Raw genomic sequence first — 21,675 nt, 5'->3', positions numbered from 1 at the left:
TTTCTCAACTGGCTATACTCCTCTGGGTTTCTCCATTTTGCCTTTCCTATCCTCCATGATCATCCTGGAAGAACCTATAAATCTTGGTTGTCACACTTTATCAGTAACCTCTGCCCTTCTGATTGGAGGCTGGAGTGATAAACTCCTCCCCAAACTTCCATTTATGTAGAGAGCCCAGGTCAGCTATCTTATCATTTCTCACCCAGTTGCACTTCTTTGGACTTTTCTGTTGAGGACCTATGCCAGATGCTTCCCTCCTTTATCCATTTTCAGCTTCATTTAATGTGCTATCTTCTCCCATTAGATTGTATACTCCTTGAGGGCAGGGACTGCCTTTTTTGATATTAATTTTTATCCCCAGTACTTAGCATAGTGCCCTGCACATAATAGGTGCTTAATAAATGTTTGTTGACAGATTTGTTCCTTCTTCCATGCTACTCTATGGTAAAACTCCAAATGGTGGCTACCCAAGTTTCCATCTTGGACAAATATTTATTTTTCAGGTCTTACCATTAGGGAGCTTGAAGATGAAGACCAAATCAGCCGAAGGCCAGAATGAAAGAACACTGATCTTGATTCTTTGTGTCTTTTGAAAGCAGGTTGAATTCAGAAAAATAATCATAAGAGATAAGACGAAGTGAATAAAACCAAGAGAGTAAATTCCATAATAAAAACAACATTATAAAGAGAACAACTTGGAAAGACTTGGGGACTCTGATCAATTCAAATGACTAACCATGATTCCAAAGGACCAATGTCAAAGCTTGCAACCCACCTCCCATCAGAGAGATCTGGGACTCAAGATGAAGAGACATATATATGTATATGTGTGTATATATATTTATATATGCATGTGTATGTGTGTATATGTGTATATATATAGAGAGAGACAGAGAGACAGAGACAGACATGGAAACTGTTTTACTTGACTATGTACATTTATTTTTATTTTTGGTTTTATTTTTCCTTGTTTTTGTTTTGGGGGTAGGTGTGAGGAAGAGAAAAGGAATTGAAATTGAAAAATGTGTGTGTGTGTGTGTGTGTGTGTGTGTGTGTGTGTGAGAGAGAGAGAGAGAGAGAGAGAGAGAGAGAGAGAGAGAGAGCGAGCGAGCATAAGCAGGTGGTCACAAAAGCCTGCTTAGATTTTTCCATCTCTGGGTCATTGTGCTTACAACAGGATCATTGGTGTTGCTGCAGATAAAGGTTTTGTGAAATATGATGCCATCTCAGGTCCCCAGTCATATAACTCCTGTTGAGGAAGCACAAATAACCAACAGAATAGCAATGGCAAAGTCACTTCTGCACATGCTGCTGTGAACAGTAAGGAGGGACACCTGATGTGCCACTACAAATCATGGCTGTTGGTGCTTCCCTAACAGCCTCAAGTGGGTTATTGCCCCTCATCTCTGAACATATTTCCATCTGTTTCTCTCCCTGAAAGTATGTACAGGGATTAGTGTTATACAAACAGAGGTACTTGAGAGGCCATTTTAACACTGGAAGAAATTATAAGGGAAAAATCTCCCTTTTCAGGACAACAACATACAAGAAGTTCATAAATTCATCTAGGACTGACTGACTGTTCCCAGAGCCAGGAGGGAGACTTTGTTCATCTTACAGGTATAGCTTCTAACTCAGGCAGTTTTTCTGAATAAAGGAAACATTTCAAAGATTTTCGTGTCCTCATAAATCCTCTGGGAAAATCTGGACCATGATGGATAGACCCACCCTCCTTCTTATGTGCTATCACCTTCGATTTTGTTATTCCCTAGCTGAAATCTCAAATTGCCTTCAAATCATCATTCTTTTCCTGACTTAGACCCTACAAGGTCAGTTAGACTTTTTTTTTTCTGAGCTAAGAGCCAAGACTAGAGTTTGGGTTGGGGTGGGGGATCTCCACTTAATATTTCAAGATTCTCTTAATATTTCAAGTTTCAACTTACATTCTGCCCCCACTCCTGTGAAGCTTTCTCTGGTTACTTATAGCCAGCATGATCTTGTTCTCCTATAAAATCAGGTTCCTCTTTGTTTATGCCACCACTTTGTGGCTTAATTGTATCATGTCAACCGGACCATAAGGACAGAATCTCCTGATACCATGGAAAGGAAATAAACAAAACTTTCTCATGGGCTTGTACTCAGGCCAAAACTTATGTCAATTGGGCTTCCTGGGCTGCTTTTTCTAGGGTGATTGAAGTTAACTGAGGTCTATCACCCAGTCCTTTTCCATAAACCAAAGAAAAGAGAGGTTTTCCCTCAAGTAGGCATGCAGATGATATTAGCTCCCAGTGGCACCAACTTTCCAGCTACAGTACAACTCAAATGTAGTATATTGGAAATTGAAGTCAGAGCACCTGTATTTGAAAAAAGTCCAGTGGCAAAAACACTGGCATTGGAGTTAGGGAACCTAGATTCAAATTTCTCTTCTGATATTTGCTATCTGTGCAATCTTGGGAAAGTCAGTTAAGTCTCCCTGCATCTATCTCAGTTTCTTCATCTGTAAAATTAGGGACTTGACTTCGGAGATCCTTTTTGACTCTAGATTTATGAGTTCTATGAGTGATAGAACTTTGAGCAAGACAGTCCCCCTTTTTGAATCTTAGCATCCTCACCTATAAAATAAAGTGTTTGGAGTAGATCAGGGGTTTTCAAACTTGTTTTTGTTATGCGTGACCCTTTGGCCAAAACTTATGCACCTCTTCTTAGAATAATGTTTGTTACATCCATAATTGAAAGAAATAGGGGGCAGCTAGGTGGCACAGTGGATAAAGTACTGGCCCTGGATTCAGGAGGACCTGAGTTCAAAACTGACCTCAGACACTTGACACTTACTAGCTGTGTGACCTTGGGCACATCACTTAACCCTCATTGCCCCACCCAAAAAAGAAAAAAAGAGAAAGAAAGAAAAAGAAACTAACTAACTAAATTTCAGGTAGAAGTCAGTGATAATAAAGATGTGATTTTTCCTCCCATTCAAGTTCATGGACCTCCTGACATTTACACATGGACCTCTTGGGCATCTATTGGACCCCAGGTTAAGAACTCCCGAACCAAATAATGCCTAAATTCCCTTTCTTCCAGTTCTAAATCTATAATACATTGGAATCCTGGGAAAGGTCATTTGGGGAACAGATTCCAACACATTTTGGGCATAAAGAGAGTCCCAGCCCCAGCCCCAGCCCCAAATCTTTTTCTGTAAATGCTAGAATATATTTCTGCTATTATGCTTCAATATTGACACTCCCCAGCACTGACTGACCCTTAGTACTCACCTCAGATAAAGCAATCAGCAGTAGCTGCCCTTAGACTAGTAATGAGCATCTTCTGTGCCTGCTCAGCTTTCTTATAGATCCAGCTTTCCCTGCTGCAGAGGGGGCTGTAGTTCCCTGAGCCCCTGCTGGGATGTTTTTTATCCCTCAATTATTAGCAGAGGAGTCTATAACTCGCAGGGCTTCTGGTGGAGTGTCTAATATCAGGCACCAGAGCAGCAGAGATGCCTACAACACAATTCCTACCTCTCCAAAGCTAATTTATAACCCATTTCTTTCACATAGTAGGCACGCAATAAATATTTGTTAAATGAATGAAAGCACAAACCATCTTCCAAGTATGGTTACCTTACTAATTACCCCAGTTGTTCTAATGATCCCATAGCTGGCACTCCCATAGGTGTATATCGTGTAAAACCTTGAGAACAAAAATGAAACCCGGGTGTCTGAGCAGACCGCAAGCTTAAAATGAATCATCAGAGTGATATGGAAGCCAAAAAAAAAAGCTAATGCATTTTGGCTGCATCAATAGAATAATAATGCAAAAAGTGAAGGAAGTGATGGTCCCTCTGTGGCCTGACCAGGGCAGATGTACATCTGGAGAACTGTGGTCAATTCTGGCTGCTACTTTTAGAAAGGACAATGACAGACTGGAGCCTGTCCAAAGAAGGATGCCCTAGGATGATGAGGGCCTGGAAACCAAACCAAATGAGAATCTAGCGAAGAAACGGAATCTGCTTAGCCTAGAAAAGAAGAGACTCACGGCAGGGCAGGGTTAAGTAGATATATTCAAATATGTGAAAGCTTGTCATGTATCAGTCCTTAGGATCATAGATCAGTGTCTAGCACAGTGGTTAGTTAGACACTGCTCAGCTGAGGTCTTAGGGCCTAGCAACTTCCATCAATCTCTGTCCTTCAGCAGCCATCCTGATTTGCCTGGGTTCATTATTCTCAAATAGCCTAACTTCTAAATAGGGGAATTTGTTGTTGTGTTCAGTCACGTCTGACTCTTTGTGACCCCCATTTGGGGTTTTCTTGGCAGACATACTGGAGTGGTTTGCCATTTCTTTCTCCAGTGGATTAAGACAAACAGGGTTAAGTGACTTGCCCAAGGTCGCACAGCTAGTAAATGTCCCAGGCCAAATTTGAACTCACAAAGATGAGTTTTTCTGGCTTCAGGCACAGTGCTTTATCCACTGTGCCACCTAGCTGCCTCTCCAAAATAGGGAAAGCAGTTGCCTCTTTTTCCCCCATTCATTGGCTTCCCACCATACTCTTTAATACAGATACTTTGGGGACAGTTGCTACTTACAGAGTTGCTAATTATAGAAATAGGGGTTTAGAATCTAAGAATCATATCTTATCTTCTCAAAGGCTGCCACCAAGAGACCCCAGAGGCAGAATCTGCCTTGTCTTCTGCCAAGTGTAGCACTTCACCTCTTTTGTCTCAGCAGTCAATCGAGTTGACTCAACTTGGTGATGCATCATACATAGCTAGCAGCAGAAAGAGCAGAAAGAGCTTCATATGTTCCAACGGGGAGGGGTTGGGACCTGTAACGTTCTGATTCTAGATCTAGATCTGAGATAAACCTAAGAGGGCATCCAGTCCAACTCCCTCATTTTATAAATGAAGAAACGGAGTTCCAGCAACATTAAGTCACTTGTCCAATGTCAGATAGCAATTAACAAAAGCGGGATTCAAACCCACATCCTCTGACTCCAGCATAAAAGATCTTTTCACTGTATTGTGTTATCATTTGTTCTGTTGGAAGGCAAAACTAGGTTCAATGAATGGATGGACATAGCAGAGAGGCAGATTTCAGCATGATAAAAGGAAAAACCTACTAACAGAATTGTCCGATATTCATTAAATGAATGAAAGCACAAACTATCGTCCAGTATGGTTACCTTGCTAATTACCCCAGTTGTGCTAATGATCCTACATCGGGGACTCCCATAGGTGCATATTGTGTGAAATCTTGAGAACAAAAATGAAACCTGGGAGTTTAAGCAGACTGCAAGTTTAAAATGAATCATAAGAGGGCCAGTTATGTGGCGCAGTGGATAGAGCACTGGCCCTGGAATCAGGAGCACCTGAGTTCAAATTCGGCCTCAGACACAACACTTACTAGCTGTGTGACCCTGGGCAAGTCACTTAACCCAAATTGCCTCACTAAAAAAAAAATGAATCATAAGAGAGCTACCCTTTGAAAACACTGGTCTAGGACAGGAAAAGGTCTGTCTTTGCATTGGGAGAGGTGTCTTCTATGTCCCTTGTCAGGCTCCATTACTGCCTCAGAGAGGGATAGAGAATCATTTACTATCCCATCTCAGATTAATTCAGTATCTGATATGATATTCACATGAGTCCTGGCTACAATGGTTGCTTGGTTTTTGATTGCTAAATACAATGATTTCTTTATCTTCTTTTCTTTTTTCTTTCCACTAACCATCAGCTGTAGGTAGATGGACTTGTTGGGTTTAAAGATGGTCATAAACACAATGAATTATCTGCCTCCTTTTTTCTCCCTGCAAGTCATGAGCTAGGAGGAAAGATCTGAATTTTACCTCCCTTCTTTCTAAACCTTCCTCTTTTTTTTTTTTTTTTTTTTTTTTTTGGATTTTCCAGACTTGTGAACTTCTTGGCCTTTGTGGCTCTGTTTGACTATAAGGGCTGTGTGTGTGTTGTAGAGAAATGGGTGGCAGCCGTCCTCTGGAGGTTTTGCCTCTTTTTGCAGTATAAATTGGATTCCCCTCCTCCCCACCAGGTTCTCTGCATGACCAACATTGCACAATGTATCTTGCATTTGACTACCCTTTCCTTGAAAAGGCCTCCTGTGCAAACCAGGCTGACACTTGTCCAGTAATTACCTCCCACTGGATTTAACTTATTCAGATGCAGCCTTCCTTTCTTGATAAATCTGGGGGGGGGGGGTCTTCATTGTCTTTTAGTGCATGTATACTTGCTTAGATCAATAGTCCTTGATAAAACAGATAGTGGAAAAAGCCAAGATGTCCTGCTCTTCCCTGTATGTTTTTTTAGTATACACATTTTATATTCTGCCTTTAAAGCTATTTCTGCCGCACAGCTGCTTTTCTAAGAAGGCTCAGACTCCTTCCTACAGGCCCAGCTTGTCCCGATATCTACCTTGGTTATCCTTTCACAGGGTTTGATTTCTGCATTCAGTTGTATAATAAGGAAGGAGTGTGCAGTAGGTTTGGAGATTCCTATTAACCAGGTCATCCATGAATCTATTTTTGTGGATTTCTTATTAGAAATAGCAGGGAACACAATGATATTTAAACACAGCCATTTATGAGAGCTTGGCAAAAGAAAAGGAAAAAAAAATATTGGCGAGTTTTCTTTACACTCTATATTCAAAAATGTTATACTATAATTTGCCAACTTCTAAGCACTTTGATTCCATTTACATTCCAGGGTATCAGTGAAGGCCGTGGAAGATGAAAACTGACTTTAAAAGCCAAACTTAAATGTAGTGCACTAGTCAAACTCCATTGGAGTGCTGAGTCGAATTCTATGTAGCTCATATTAGGAGGAACTTCGACAATCTGAGTTTATCCATAAGAGGACATTCAATTTGGGGAGGAATCTTGGGAACCATGTTATACAAAGAATTGTTGAAGAAACTAAAGATTCTCTGTGCAGAAAAGATTAGAGGGAAATATTTTTTTCTCTTCTCTTATTTGAAGACTATCATATGATAGGAACATTAGACTTTTTTGGGGGGGTGGGGGGGTGGGGGGGTTCCAGACAGCAGAAGCAAAGTTAAAGAATGGTAGATTTTGGCTGAATACAAAGAAGAAAACTTTTGGTCAATTAGATCTGTCCAAGGGCAGCTAGGTGACATGGGGGATAGAGCACTGGACCTGAAGTCAGGAAGACTTGAGTTCAAATTTGGCTTCAGATACTTACTAGCTAAGTGACTCTGGACAAGTCACTTAACTTCTTTTTTTCCCAGTTTCCTCATCTGTAAAATGAACTAGAGAAGGAAATGGCAAACCACTTCAATATTTTTTTTCTTTTTCTTTTTGCAGGGCAATGGGGGTTAAAATACTTGCCCAAGGTCACATAGCTAGTAAGTGTCAAGTGTCTGAGGCCAGATTTGAACTCAGGTCCTCCTGAATCCAGGGCCGGTGCTTTATCCATTGTGCCACTTAGCTGCTCCCCTCCAATAACTTTTTCAAGGAAACCCAAATGGGGATAAGCTAGAAGCTTTCTGAATACAATCAGAGATGAAGCAGGGATGCCCATCATCACCTCTATTATTTAATATTCTACTAGAAATGTTATCTATAGCAATAAGAGAAGAAAAAGAAATTCAAGGAATTAGAATACGTAATGAGGAAACAAAACTGTCACTGTTTGCAGATGATATGATATTATACTTAGAAAATCCTAGAGAATCACCTAAAAAGCTACTTGAAATTATTAACCATTTTAGCATAGTTGTAGGATACTAAATAAACCCACATAAATCCATCATAAATCATCAGAATTTCTATATATTACCCAAAAAGTCCAGAACCAACAGAAAGAAAAAGAAATTCCCCTTAAAATAACCATGCCAAATATAAAATACTTGGGATCTACCTGTAAAGATAAACACAGGGACTATATGACCAGAACTACAAAACACTTTTCACTCAAATAAAGTCAGATCTAAACAATTGAAAAAATAATATTTGCTCATGGAAAGGCTGACCCAATATAATAAAAATGACAATCCTACCTAAGTTAATTTATTTATTTAGTGCTATACCAAACTGTCAAAAATATTTCATATATCTAGAAAAATAATAACAAAATCCATCTGTAAAGACAAAAGTACAAGCATATCATAGGAATCAATGAAAAATATGAAAGAAGTTGGTCTAGCAGTACCATATTTCAAACTGTGTTTTAAAATGGTAATTATCAAAACAATCTGGTACTGGCTAAGAAATAGAGAGGTAGATCAGTGAATAGAATAGGTATAAATTACACTAGAGGAAATGACTATAGTAATCTAGTATATGAAAAATCCAAAGATCTAAGCTTTTGGAACAAAAACTCATTATTTGACAAAAACTCCTGGGAAAACTGGAAAATAGTATGGCAGAAACTAGGTATAGACAACATTTCACACCGTATGCTAAAATATGGTCAAAATGGGTACATGATTTACACATAAAGGATGATACTATAAGCAAATTAAGAGAGTATGGAATCATTTATCTGTGAGGTTTATGGGCAGAGGAAGAATTTGGGACCAAAGATGATATAGAGAGTAAAACAAAATGAAAAAAGGTCATTTTGATTATATAAAGTTAAATTTTTTTTTGCACAAACAAAACTAATGTTCTAAACAAAATTACAAGGTAAGTAGAAAACTGGGAAAGATTTTTGAAACAATTATCCCTGATAAAGGCCTCATTTCTCAGTTATATAGGGAACTCAGTAAAATTTATAAAAATACAAGTCATTCCCCAATTGATAGTCAAAGGATATGAATAGGCAATCTCCAGACTAATAAATAAAAGCTATCTATAATTATATGAAACAATGCTCCATATCACTATTGATCAGATAGATGCAAATTAAAACAACTCTAAGGTATTACCTCCCACCTCTCAGAGTGGTAAATATAACAAAAATGGAAAATACTGGATGTTGGAGGGGATGTGGGAAAGCTGGGATGTTAATCCACTGTTGGTAGAGTTGTGAAAAGACCATTCTGGAGAGCAATTTGGAACTATGCCCAAAGGGCTATAGATCCAGCAATACCACCGCTACATTTATATCCCAAAGACATCCCCCAAAAGAGAAAAAGACCTATTTGTAAAAAAATATTTATAGCAGATCTTTTTGTGGTGGCTAAGGACTGAAAATTAAAGGAATGCCTATCAACTGGGGAATGGCTAAAGAAGATATGATATATGATGGTGATTGAATATTATTGTGATATAAGCAATGACAAGCAAGATGATTTCAGAAATGCCTGGAAAGACTTGTATGAATTGATGTATAGTTAAGTGAGAAGAACCAAGAGAATGTTGTGCACAGAGACAGAAATATTGTTTAATGAAGAACTGTGAATGACTTAACTATTTTCAACAGTACAATGATCCAAGACAATCCCAAAGGACTATTGATTAAACATACTATCCATCTCCAAAGAAAGAACTGATACTGATGGAACATAGACTAAAGCATGCTATTTTTCACTTTCTTTCATTTTTTCCCCTTTATTCAAGTTTTCTTATACAAAATGGCTAATACAATAATGTTTTACATAATTACACATATATAACCCATATCTAATTGCTTACCACCTTGGGGAAGAGGGAGCAGAAGGAGGGAAGGAGGGATAAAAATTGGAGCCCAAAACCATAAATAAAAATGTTTATTACTAAAAAAAATAGAAAAAAGAAAACCCAAATGGGGTCACAAAGAGTCAGATGACTGAAATGACTGGAAAACAATCAGTCCAACCATAAAATGAATTACCATTAAAGGTATTCAAGCAGATGTGGATGAACATTAAATGTTCACCTGATCTATTAAGTTGTTGTAGAACAGCTTTGGAAGTTGAGATTAGAGAGTTTAAATTATTACAATATTAGCAAAAACCAACTCATAGTGATATACTGCTTCCAGGATTACAGAACTCCTTCTTCACAAATGTTCCAGTGAGGTAGGTAGTGTAAGTGTGCTTCCCATTTGGTTGGCAAGTGAACAAATGCTTAGAGAATAAGTAATTTACTTTTTGGAGGCATTTTAAATTTAGGTTTGTTTTATTTAAGTTTAATGTTAATTTCATGCTATGTTTCAGTAAGAACAATACAGATTCTGTATCTGTGACTCCAGTCAGATATCCAATAGTTCAAATTAGCTTCAAGTTACACATGACTTTCGCTCACATCGGGTTAGTAATTTACTAATGGCTACATATATAAGGAGTGTCCAAGATGGGATTCAAATCCAGGTCCCATAAATTCAAATCCTATGTTCTTTCTATCATGACACTTGAATCTAAGATAAGCATGATGGATTCTACCCTTGTATGAAAATTTGGGAGTGGATATAATTATGGATATATTTACTAACTTCTTGGAAACTTTTTTCAGAAGTAGACATGTTGAATTTGGATCATTTAGCCCATGAAGAAGAAAGTATCCTGGGAGAGTCCACTGTAACCCAAATGAGAAATGAAAGATGAACTTGGAGCCATTAAGATCGCTGGTCTGACCAGTTCAGGAAAACAGAAATTATTTGGCTTAGTAGTTGAGATATTTTTAAAGAATTGGACATTGTAACTTAAACCCATTCTTTTCATTTGGTCTCTAGACCAAGACTTGGTTTGTCTAAGTACTAAGATTCAATACAAATATTGGAGTTTGGTTCTTGCCTTGACTCTTCCAGTAACTAATCAGATAATTTTCATAATATCTCTTGTTTCTAATTTCCTTGTTTATGAATAAAGTGAAAAAGGGAAGAATTTAGAACACTAGGTCTTATAGAAGAAATAGGATAATGGTTTTCTTATATGTCATAAAACTAGCAGAAGAAAGCCATAGTGGTAAGAGGAAAGCCACTTCATCTTCTCTGGTCTCAGTTTCCTTGATTTCCAGAATGAGGGGACTAGACCTGATGATCTCCAGTATATTTTTCAACTGTTAACATTTTATGAGCCTATAGAGTGCTTCCATTGCCAAAATATCTTACGCTGTCATATTCTTTTAAAGAGCATCTGAAAAATTCTCAATTTATAATGACCTTTAATATGTAAGTGTTGACTGTTGATTGATCAGTGCTGATGATAAGGAAAATGGGAGATTTCTCAAGAGACTAATATGGTGAAGACTATTGAGTTTAAATTCATAATAGACACATAAAGAAGATGTAAGCAGGAACATAGAACTGAAGAACACAAAAGAGTTACATGCATGTATAAGAATAGTGTCAGGAAGGCCAACATTCTCAATAAAATAGGGCTTTTGAAAAATCCTGGGCATAACAAAAGGGACTTTTCTAATTATATCTGAGCAAGAGTAAGAACAAAGAAAGAAAAGACCTATTTCTTAGGATAGTTAAGATAATAATAACAGATGTCCTAGGAAAAGAATAACTACTCTATTTCTTTTTTGCTTCTGACTTTTTTGTCAAGAACTATCTTTAGAATTGAAAAGATAGAATAAACATGGTTAAGGATTAATTGAAACTGGATATAGTAAGAGAATACATAACACCTCAAAATTTGTTAAGTTCTCCTGGCCTGTGTATATCACAGATCATTCCTCAGGAAGCAGTAGGTAGGTAATAGGTGAATGCCAGATCTTTGTGGAGAATGGAAAAGGTGATGAAAGATTTGACAAATGTGGTTGTGATTCCCTTCAAAGAAGGTGGTTGTTTGTTGTTTAGTCATTTGCATTATGTTTCATTCTTCATGATCTCTTTTTGGGGTTTTCTTGGCATAGATACTGGAAGTGGTTTGCCCTTTCCTTCTCCAGACAAAGATGGTGGATTTGCATGTCCAAAGGGGGTTGCTCCAGATGGTGAGAGAATCTCAAAATGATTTCCCATGTAGATATCTGAAATGTTGTTAGGAATGGAGAAGTCTTGGTGGATATCTCAAACTCATGATGTCCTAGACAGATTTAATCTTTCCCCTCAAACTTTCCCCTTTTCTACACTTCTCTATCATTGTTTAGTTCAGTTTTACTCTCTCAGTCACCCAGACTATCAATGTCCATGTCTTTCTTGAGTCTCCAATCTCATTCATTCTATATATCCAGATCCATTGTAAAATCCAACTATGCTGCCTACTCTGCCTGTCTTCTTGCCTTTGCATGGGCTTTATCCTGTTCCTGGAATGCTTTTCCTCCTAACCTCTGCCTCTTAGCTTCCTGGCTTTCTTCATTCCCCTGCTTAAAAATCCTAACTATTTTGAGGAGCCCTTTCCTTTGCCCCCTAACTAATGGGCCTTTCCACTTGATTACCTTTAATATATTCTGTATACATCTTGTATGCACCTAGTTATTTACATGTTTTGTTCCCTATTAGAATGTGAGCTGCTTGAGGTCAGGGACAATTTTTTGACCTCTTGTATCTCCAGTGTTATAGTATATTGGCTGGCACACAGTAATCATTTAATAAATGCTTGTTGACCAAGTGACTTATTGGTTGACAAGATCTACTATCATAGAAGTGGGAGGGTGAATTTATCCTGTGATCTACCTGAGGGCAAAATGAGGGGTAAATTATTTTAAGCTTCAATAGACCTCTTGGAAGGAAGTACTTGCCAATGCTTAGAAGTGTCCAGATATGGAATATACTGCCTTTGAGGCAGTCTGTGCTCTTTACTAAAGTTCAAAGACAGGCTTGATGATAATTTGTGAATGACAATGAGGGATCAATCTGTGAACTGAGTGTCAGGTTAGTTATATGACGTCTAAGGTCTTTCTGAAATCCTGTGATTGTAGGTACTTTCTGCTCTACAATTCTGCAATTCCCCTACTTCCAATATAACACCATTGCAATGATTCCCGCAGCCATTTATGAGGGTTCAGAAAATTGGAAAACAGCTGGTTTTGCAATAAGAAGGACGTGGATGTGGGGGAAAATGGAAGTAAACTAGGTCAAACAGTAGGATGGGTCAGAAGAAAAACAGAGAAGTGTGATAGAGTGTCAAGGAGAAAGGGATGGGGCTCAGGATAAGGATGGCCAAGAGGAGAAATGAAGGTGTGAATGTAGCAACAAGTCTCCTCCATGTACTTTTCATTACAATTGCATTACCCTCTGGCAGCTTCAATAAAAACAAACAAACAAACAAACAAAAATTTGACCATGATTTCTTTTCTCCCCTGAAAGTTAAATGCTAAGTGCTATATGGTATATCTATATGCATTTCATTTTATATGTTTGTATATAAATGAATTGTGTGTGGCTTTTATGAACCTGAATATCTTAGGAATATTTATCATAAGGTCAGAGTCTCAGAGATCTAGAATGGACTTTAGAGGTCAATTAGTCCAAACCTATCATTTTTAGATGAGAAAATTGAGGTCCCAGGGAGGTAGGTGGGCATTCATCTAAGGGCACTCAGGTGTAAAGATCCAGAGACCAGGATTTGAATCCCAGAGGTTAACCAAGTCAGTTCATACCTAATCAGATATTGTCTCCTAAAAATCACTGACAATTGTTCACCTAGTCTCTGTTTGAAGACCTTCAGTGAAAGGGAATTTAGTATCTTCAGGAGCAGCCCATTTTGCCACAGGGCAGCTAGAATTTTGAGAAAATATTTTCTTACATGAAGCCTAGATTATGCTTTTAGTCACTTCCATTCATTGTTCCTATTTCTGCCCTCTGGGGCCATGTAGCTTAAATCTAATCCCTCTTCTATATAATAGCCTTTTAATTATTTAAATGAGTGAATGAAAATAATTTATTAAGCTCTATGTGCCAATCACTCTTCTAAGACTGCCATAGTTTCCCTTAACCTTCACAAGTCTTTTCTTCTCCACCTTAAACTTGCCCTGTTTCCTAATGACATGGTTTAGAATTTCCCTCAACTTCCTGCTCATTCTTCTTTGAATATGTACTAGATTTTAAGTTTCCTTTATAAAACCGGGAGACAAGAACTGAAGAAAACTCCAAATAGGCTCTGATCAGAGCAGAGGCCGGTGAGGCTAAAACCCTTTTTTATATTTTGTTTATATATATATATATGTTTGGTGTTAAATCTAAGCTTACTTGACTCTAATGGCATACTCTTGATTCATATAGAGTCTGCAGTCCACTAATTTTTTTAAAGAATGTGGGGCCATGTTGACTTGCTCTTTAGAACCAGGCTGAGGGAAGGAGGGGAAGGGAGGGGGGAAGAGGAAGAGAGAAAGATAGAGGGAAGCAAAAGAAGAGAGTGGGGAGAGAGAAGAGGAGAGGAAGGTAAGAGGGAAAGGGGGAGAGAGATGCTTGTAGTTCAGTGTTAACATATGACTACACTGCACATTCTTAGCACACTATGGTACACAATATTAAGGAAGAATGGCAGATCTAATTCAGCCTTCAACCTCTCAGTATAGCAACTGAACTCAGAGACTTAATTTTACTTTGCTTAGAGGCAGTAGATTTCAGTTCAATTTCCTTGAGCAGAAGAATTATCGAGACTTCTTGTTTCTTATGGGAACAGAACACACAGTTAGGTGTTTTATGAGAAAAAAAATTCCTATGACCTACTTTGGAACCATAACAAGGCAGTTAGATAGCATAGTCAATAAATCTTGGACTTAGGAAGACCTGAGTTCAAATCTAACCTCACACATGTGGCTCTTGACAAGTCATTTAACATCTGTTTGCCTCAGTTACCTCAATTGTAAAATGGGGATCATAAGACTCCCATGATGGTTGTGAGGATCTTATGATATAATATTTGCAAAGCACTTTGCATAGTGACTGACACATGGTAGGTACTGTATAAATCCTTATTCCCTTCTCCTTTCCCACCTCCCCCATGAAGAATAGGAACAAGGTTGAAAGAAACCATGGTCAATTTCTTGACTGAAATATGGTTCAGGTTTCACATTTTACCGCTGGTGCTTATCATCAATGTTAACCTGGGCCATTCACTTAACCTTTCTGGGCCTCAGTTTCCTCTGCTCTAAAATAAAGGTTTGAACAGGATGACCTTGGAAGTTCTTTCCATCTTTCAATTCATGAACCTATAATTGTATTTTAGACTTCCCTAACCTTTTCTAATATAAGATCTTTTCCATGTTAAAAAAGGAAAATTCACAATCCTCTGCATGATATATGATTGAGCCATTGACAAAATAATGATAACTTGTATACTAGAAATTTGTGAACTATCCTAAATTATTTTATATTTCATTAATTATGACAACATCTATATATGTTTGAAAAATAGCAATGAAAGTAGCATTTTTATTTTATTTATAGAAGATACTCTTGCTTATTTTATAGATTCACAGTTCCGTTGTAAAAGTCTTCATGATCTAAGGCAGCTAGGCAGTGGATAAAGCACCATCCCTGGATTCAGGAGGACCTGAGTTCAAATCTGGCCTCAGATACTTGACACATACTAGCTGTGTGACCCTGGGCAAGTCACTTAACCCTCATTGTCCCACAGCAAAAAAAAAAAAAAAAAAAGGCTTCATGAACCCCTAAGGGCCTATATAGGTCACAGGTTGGGAACTATAGGCATGAATTATTACTCTTATTAGAATGTAAACTCTTTGAGGTCAGAGTCTGTTTCATTTTTGTGTTTGAATATGCTACACCTAACACCTTTCTTGGCAAAGGGTTGGTGCTAAATGAATGCTTGTTGATTGATTGAATGATTAATAAATTTGAATTATTAATTCTTACTTGAGTTATAGTAATATCAGAAAGATAGATTCATTTCTGTTTTTTTCTGTTGGTCTCATTTTAGCCAGATGAAGTCCCCCGACTTGGACCCAGATTTGTTTACAGAAAGTTACTGCAAGGTATGCAGTGCTCAGTTGATCTCTGAATCTCAGCGTGTGGCACATTATGAGGTTAGTACTTGTTTTTCATTCACAACATAAAGTTGGAAGAGTGATATTTACGTTGGCTCTGGGGAAGTGCAAGAGTCTTTAGAATGCTCTCTTCTGAACTATGGGTCTGGCTTCAGTGATGCATGATGGATGTCCATTTGGAAACTGAGAGCAAAGGTGATGTAGGAAAACTAATAAAGGCCCTTTGTCCTGACAATATTCTCTGCTGCTTATTCATGCCTTAAACTTTTTGGCCAGGAGAAAAAAATAAGAACAAAAACAAAACAAAACAAAACAAAATAACAACAATGTCTTCCTCTCTAAAATGAATGAGTTGGAGAAGGTAATCTTGAGGTTCTTCCTAATTCTAAATCTATGATTCTGTGATTCTTTTGTACCCATGATAACATGGTGTAGTGGGAAGAGTGTTAGACTTAAAGTCTGTGGAATTTGGGTTCAAATCCTGCTTAAGATACTAACTATGTCATCATAAGCAAGTCATTTTACTAGCCCATCTCTCAAGGAGCTCATATTCTGATGGAGGAGATTAGAAATAAATAACTAGGAAAGTGTAAGATTATATACAGGGTAGATGGAAGGTAATCTTGGGAAATTAGCAGTTTTGGGGATTGGAACAGGTCGCACTTGAGTATTGAAGAAAGGCAGGGAAATCATGGGACAGAAATGAGGGAGAACACAGAGAATTCCAGGCATAAGAGATAGCCGGTGAAAAGGCATAGAGATAAGTGAAATGGAATGGCGTTTTTGAGTGACATTTTTGAGTATGCCAGTCTAGTTGGGTCAAAGATGCAGAGAGCAAGTATAGAAGACAGAAAAGGTAGGAAGGGGTTAGGTCATGAAGGATTTTAAATGCAGAACAGAGGAGTATATATTTGCTCTTGGAGTCACCAGAACTCATTTAGAAGTGGAGTGACATTGTTGGACTTATATTTTAAAACAATTAGCCTAGCAGCTAAATAGAGGATGGATTGGGGTGGAGAGAGACTTGAGGCAAAGATACCATGCAGAAAGCTATTGAAAATGTCCAGGAGAGAGGCAATAAGACCCTAGACTATGGTGGTAGCTATGTAAATGAAGACATGAGGGAATATATAAAAGATGTAATGAAAGTAGAAAAAAGATTTAATGATGATTGGATATGTGGAGTGAATGTGAGGAACTTAAGATAACAGAGTTTGAGAATCTGTTTGACTGGGAGGATGGAGCCTTTGACAGTAACAGGACATCTTGAAAAAGGGATGGGACTGGGAAGAAAAAAATGAGTGTTGTTTTTGGAGATACTGAGTTTGAAATTTTTATGGGACATCCAGTTTGATATGTGTAAGAGGAAGTTGTAGATATATGACTATAGATAGCTCTGCAGAGAAACTAGGACCAGATATACACATCTGGAATTTCTCTGCATAGAAATGAGCACTGAACTCATCAATGCTGATGAGATGACCAAATAAGGGAGTGTATTAAAAAAGAGAGGTGGTGGGGTGGATGGGGCAGGAAAGAAACTTGGAGGAAATTCACCATTTATGGATGTGACATAGATGAAGAACCAGAAAAGGCATGTAAGAGGTAATGGACAGATAGGAAGACTGGACAGATAGGAAGACAATCAGGAATGAGTAATCTGAGTTTTATTATTATTATTTATTTCTTCTCCTTATTCCTTCTCTTCATTCTCTGGATACTTCCAATAGCTTCTGTTTACTACTTATGTGATTATGGGAAATCAATTCTAGAGGCAGTGGGTAAACTGCTGGGGCAGTTGGTTGCCAAGTAACCAAAAAGAAAAGTCTTGTGCCATCTTTTTTCCCCTAACACATGTTCATGTTACAAAAAAATGAGGAATTAGTGTTTGAAGAATGCATTTTTTGGGTGGGCAATGAAGGTTATGTGACTTGCCCAGGGTCACACAGCTAGTGTCAGGTGTCTGAGGACAGATTTGAACTCAGGTCCTCCTGAATCCAGGGCCAGTGCTTTATCCACTGCACCACCTAGCTGCCCCCAGAATGCATTTTTTCACTAAATACTTAGGAAGACCTGAGTTCAAATCCAGTTTCAGATACGTCCTAATTGTATGACCCTGGGCAAGTCACTTAACCTCTGTTTATTTGAATTTCCTTACCTGTAAAATGTGGATCATGATAAAGTACATACCTTCCATGGTTGGTATGAGGCTCAAATGAGATAATATTTATAAAGCACTTAACACAGTGCCTCCTTCCCCTTCTTTGGGACTCAACTTCTTCACATGGAAAGGGTTAGAATCAATGTGTTGTGGGGTTTTTTTTGTTTTTTTTTTTTGCGGGGTGGGAAACAGGGGTTAAGTGACTTGCCCAGGGTCACACAGCTAGTAAGTATCAAGTATCTGAGGCTGGATTTGAACTCAGGTCTTCCTGAATCCAGGACTGGTGTTTTATCCACTGTGCCACCTAACTACCCCTGGAATCAATTATCTTTTCGGTCCCTTCCCATTTAAAAATCCAATATAAAGTTCTTTGATCCCATAGAAATACGATTAGACTGCTCTCAGGAGGAAATTTGGTATAGTGGAAAATATTTGTGCTAGTCAAGGGACTTGGGTTCAAGTCCTCTTTATACTTATCTACTACATGATTTGGGGCAAGTCACTTATTCTCCCTGGTCCTCAGTTAAGGATATCGGTCAAGTGAGAAAGTTGGACTAGTTGGTCCCTGAATTTTCTTCAAGCTCTAGAGCTATAATGATCATCATCAGAGTGACATCAGAAGTTTGGCTATGTACAAGGGATGGTGGGAAAAAGTGTGAGGGTATTTCATGGCTTAGGAAGGGTTGTACCAAAAAAAAAAAAAAAGATGTTATAGGTAGTGTGGTAGAAAAGACACTAAACAGGGAGACAAGGGGGCTCTTATGACAGAGACATGACTTGCTTTGAATTTTGATGAGGGTTGGTCCAGACTGAATCCCTTTTGTTTTCCAAAGAATTCCTATCAGTGGAAACATGAGATCCCAAGTGTAACAGCTCGGGAGTTATTTTTGATTGGCGAGTGAGCCAGCAACTTTCGTGTTGCCTGTTAAGTCTGACAAATGCCTGATGTGACAATCTTTGCCGTGGCTTGCCAGAGTCAATATTTTTGATGAAGGCAAAAAAATTACTCTTCAAATGATGATTCCACAAATTTCTTGTAAGACGAACATTTGTGGGGGAGAAAAAAAATGGCAGACACCTTTTTTTTTTTTTTTGTTACTTGGCAACAAAGTGTTAGGGAAAGGAAACAAAAACAAAAAAAGCAGGCTCTAAAAGAAGACCAGTAGGATTTAAATAAAGAAGTGTGTTATTGTGGGGTGTATTGTGCTATCTCACCTAAGCCACATTTAAATGGTATGCTTGTGACCCTGTACACTGTTTCTTTTGTTGTTGCTATGTGAACTTGCCAAGTCATGTCTGTGATTTGATGACAACTAAGGGGGAAAAACTGTTTGAAGAGATCCAATTACGGAATTGCAGAACCTCAGATTTTGAAGGGTCTGAGAAGTTACCTAATCCAAACCATATATGAGCAGACATCCCCTCAGCAACATCCTTGGTGTATAATTATCTGGAATATATTTGAGAACCTCCAGGGAGGGGAACACATTACATCCCAAGAAAGCTCATTCCAATTTTGAACTCCAATTGTTGGTAGATTTTGCTTCTATCTGCAAGTACCACCCATTGTTCCTGGTTAAATCCTGTGCAGCCAGGCAGCTTAAGACCAATCCCTCTTTTACATGAGAGCCATTCAAATACTTAAAAGGCAGCTACCATGTATCCCCTAAGCCTTCTCTTCCTCAGGCTAAGCATCCTTTAGATTCTTCAACTGATCTTCCTGAGGCACAGTTTACAGTCCCCTGTGCTACTGATCACCTTTAGACTTCAGCCATTGTAAACTGGAGAGCAGGAACCATGTTTTTTGGTTTAGTTTTGACTGGTTGGATTTTAAATCTCTAACTTCTAGGGGATATTCTTATCCCTTGCTCTCCTTCACCCCATATACTCAACATTTTCCAAATCTGATCATTTCTATTTCTGCAATATCACTTGCCTAGGTCTTTCCACTTTATTTATTTATTTGTTCATTTATTTATTTATTTTGATGAGGCACTTGGGTTTAAGTGACTTGCCCAGGGTCACACAGCTAGTAATTGTTAAGTGTCTGAGGCCGGATTTGAACTCAGGTCCTCCTGACTCCAGGGCTGGTGCTCTATCCACTGTGCCACCTAGCTGCCCCTCCACTTTACTTACAAAGCCCTTACCATTTTTCATATCTTCATCACCTCTCATCCACCTTCTTGTGATAACTTTCCATCCTTCACACAGCTGACAAAGATATTTTGCTAAAGTGCAAGTTTAATTATGTCCCCATAATTGACAAACTCCAGTGGCTCCCCATTACATTTATTTATTTACTCATTCATTCATTCATCTATCTATTTATTTATTTACTTACTTACCTGTCTATCTGTCTGTCTGTATGTTGGTTTGTTTTTTGTGGGGCAATGATGGTTAAGTGACTTGCCCACGGTCGCACAGCTAGTAAGTGTCATGTCTCTGAGGCTGGATTTGAACTCAGGTCCTCCTGAATACATGGCTGGTACTTTATCCACTGTACCATCTACCCATTATTTTAATCATTAGATATAAACTCCTCTATTTGATATGTAAAATTCTTTACAACCTGGCTCCTGTTTTCCTAATTAATCTTCTTAGACTTCACTTCCTACCTCAATCTCTACATCCCAATCATCTGGGCCTATTTGTTGTTTTGCACTCACAATGCTCTATTTCCTATCACTGTGTTTTTATGTTGTCTAGCTTCCATGCCTGAAATGTACTCTCTTCACCTCCACCTCCAGGAATCCTTTGTTTTCTGAACTTAACTCAAGTTTCAACCTTCTTCATGAAGCCTTACATGGTTTCCCACCCTTCCCAACCTCCCCTTTAACTAGCTCCCGGTAACTTTTTTTTAAAAATTCATTTTGTATATATTCCATGTAGACTTGTACATATTTGTGTTGTATCCCCCATTATTATGTGAGCTCCTTGAGGAAAGAGCATGTTTTTCTTCTTCTTTGTATCCTCAACATCATAAATAGAACACACTTAGTAAAGGCTCATTGACTGATTGATATGTTAGATCCTTAATAAATGCTTTTGGATTGGATTGTCCTCTATCTTCAGGTGATACAGTTTTTGCTTTGCACCCTTACTGAGGAGGAGAGAATTATGTGGAAAATGTATTTGTGTTTATTAGATGGATCAGAGTACAGAACAGGTAGAGGAAATAGAAACAATGGCAATAGTTATATCATTAGAAGCATGTAAGCTCTGCAATCAACATTGCTGCAAATCATCCAAACATTACATAATTTCCCATTAAACACGGATGAGAACAGCTGAATGATATTCCACAGAGGAGCTCTAGGCAGAGCTTAAGTACCTCTGTCAATGAGATAGTGTCACATTCTGTCTCACCTCAAAACTCAACCAGACCAAACAAACCACTCTTTTCCCCAGTAGAGCTGTGAACATAAGCTATGTCTACATGGCATCCAAACAACCACTCAGTCCATTGGCGGGAAAACTCAAATTGGCTTTTTAGTACTTGGTATTGTATGGATCCAGAAACTCGTTTGCTGATTAACTTCTTTTTTCTAATTTTCTTTTTGATTAATTTTAAAAATAATTTTTATTTAAAATTTAAATGTTTTATTCATTTTCATTATTCATTTTTATTTTATTTTATTTTATTTTATTTTTTTTTGGTGAGGCAATTGGGGTTAAGTGACTTGACCAGGGTCACACAGCTAGTGTGAAGTATCTGAGGCTGGCTTTGAA

General features: G+C 38.1%; 1 protein-coding gene across 3 annotated transcripts in view; it reads left to right on the top strand.

Annotated features, from left to right (window-relative positions):
* The window catches only part of ZMAT4 (zinc finger matrin-type 4), a 729,909-nt gene that overhangs the window by 104,481 nt on the left and 603,753 nt on the right, over positions 1-21,675 (top strand). For all 3 annotated transcript variants that reach the window (XM_043989058.1, XM_043989056.1, XM_043989057.1), the window contains one exon: positions 15,719-15,824. In XM_043989058.1, coding sequence (XP_043844993.1) covers positions 15,723-15,824 — 102 coding nt within the window. In that variant the 5' untranslated portion in view covers positions 15,719-15,722. The remainder of the gene's footprint in view (positions 1-15,718; positions 15,825-21,675) is intronic.

Source organism: Dromiciops gliroides, chromosome 2 (assembly GCF_019393635.1).
Source record: "Dromiciops gliroides isolate mDroGli1 chromosome 2, mDroGli1.pri, whole genome shotgun sequence".
NCBI lineage: Eukaryota > Metazoa > Chordata > Mammalia > Microbiotheria > Microbiotheriidae > Dromiciops > Dromiciops gliroides.
This window is presented reverse-complemented; position numbering and strand designations above follow the sequence as displayed.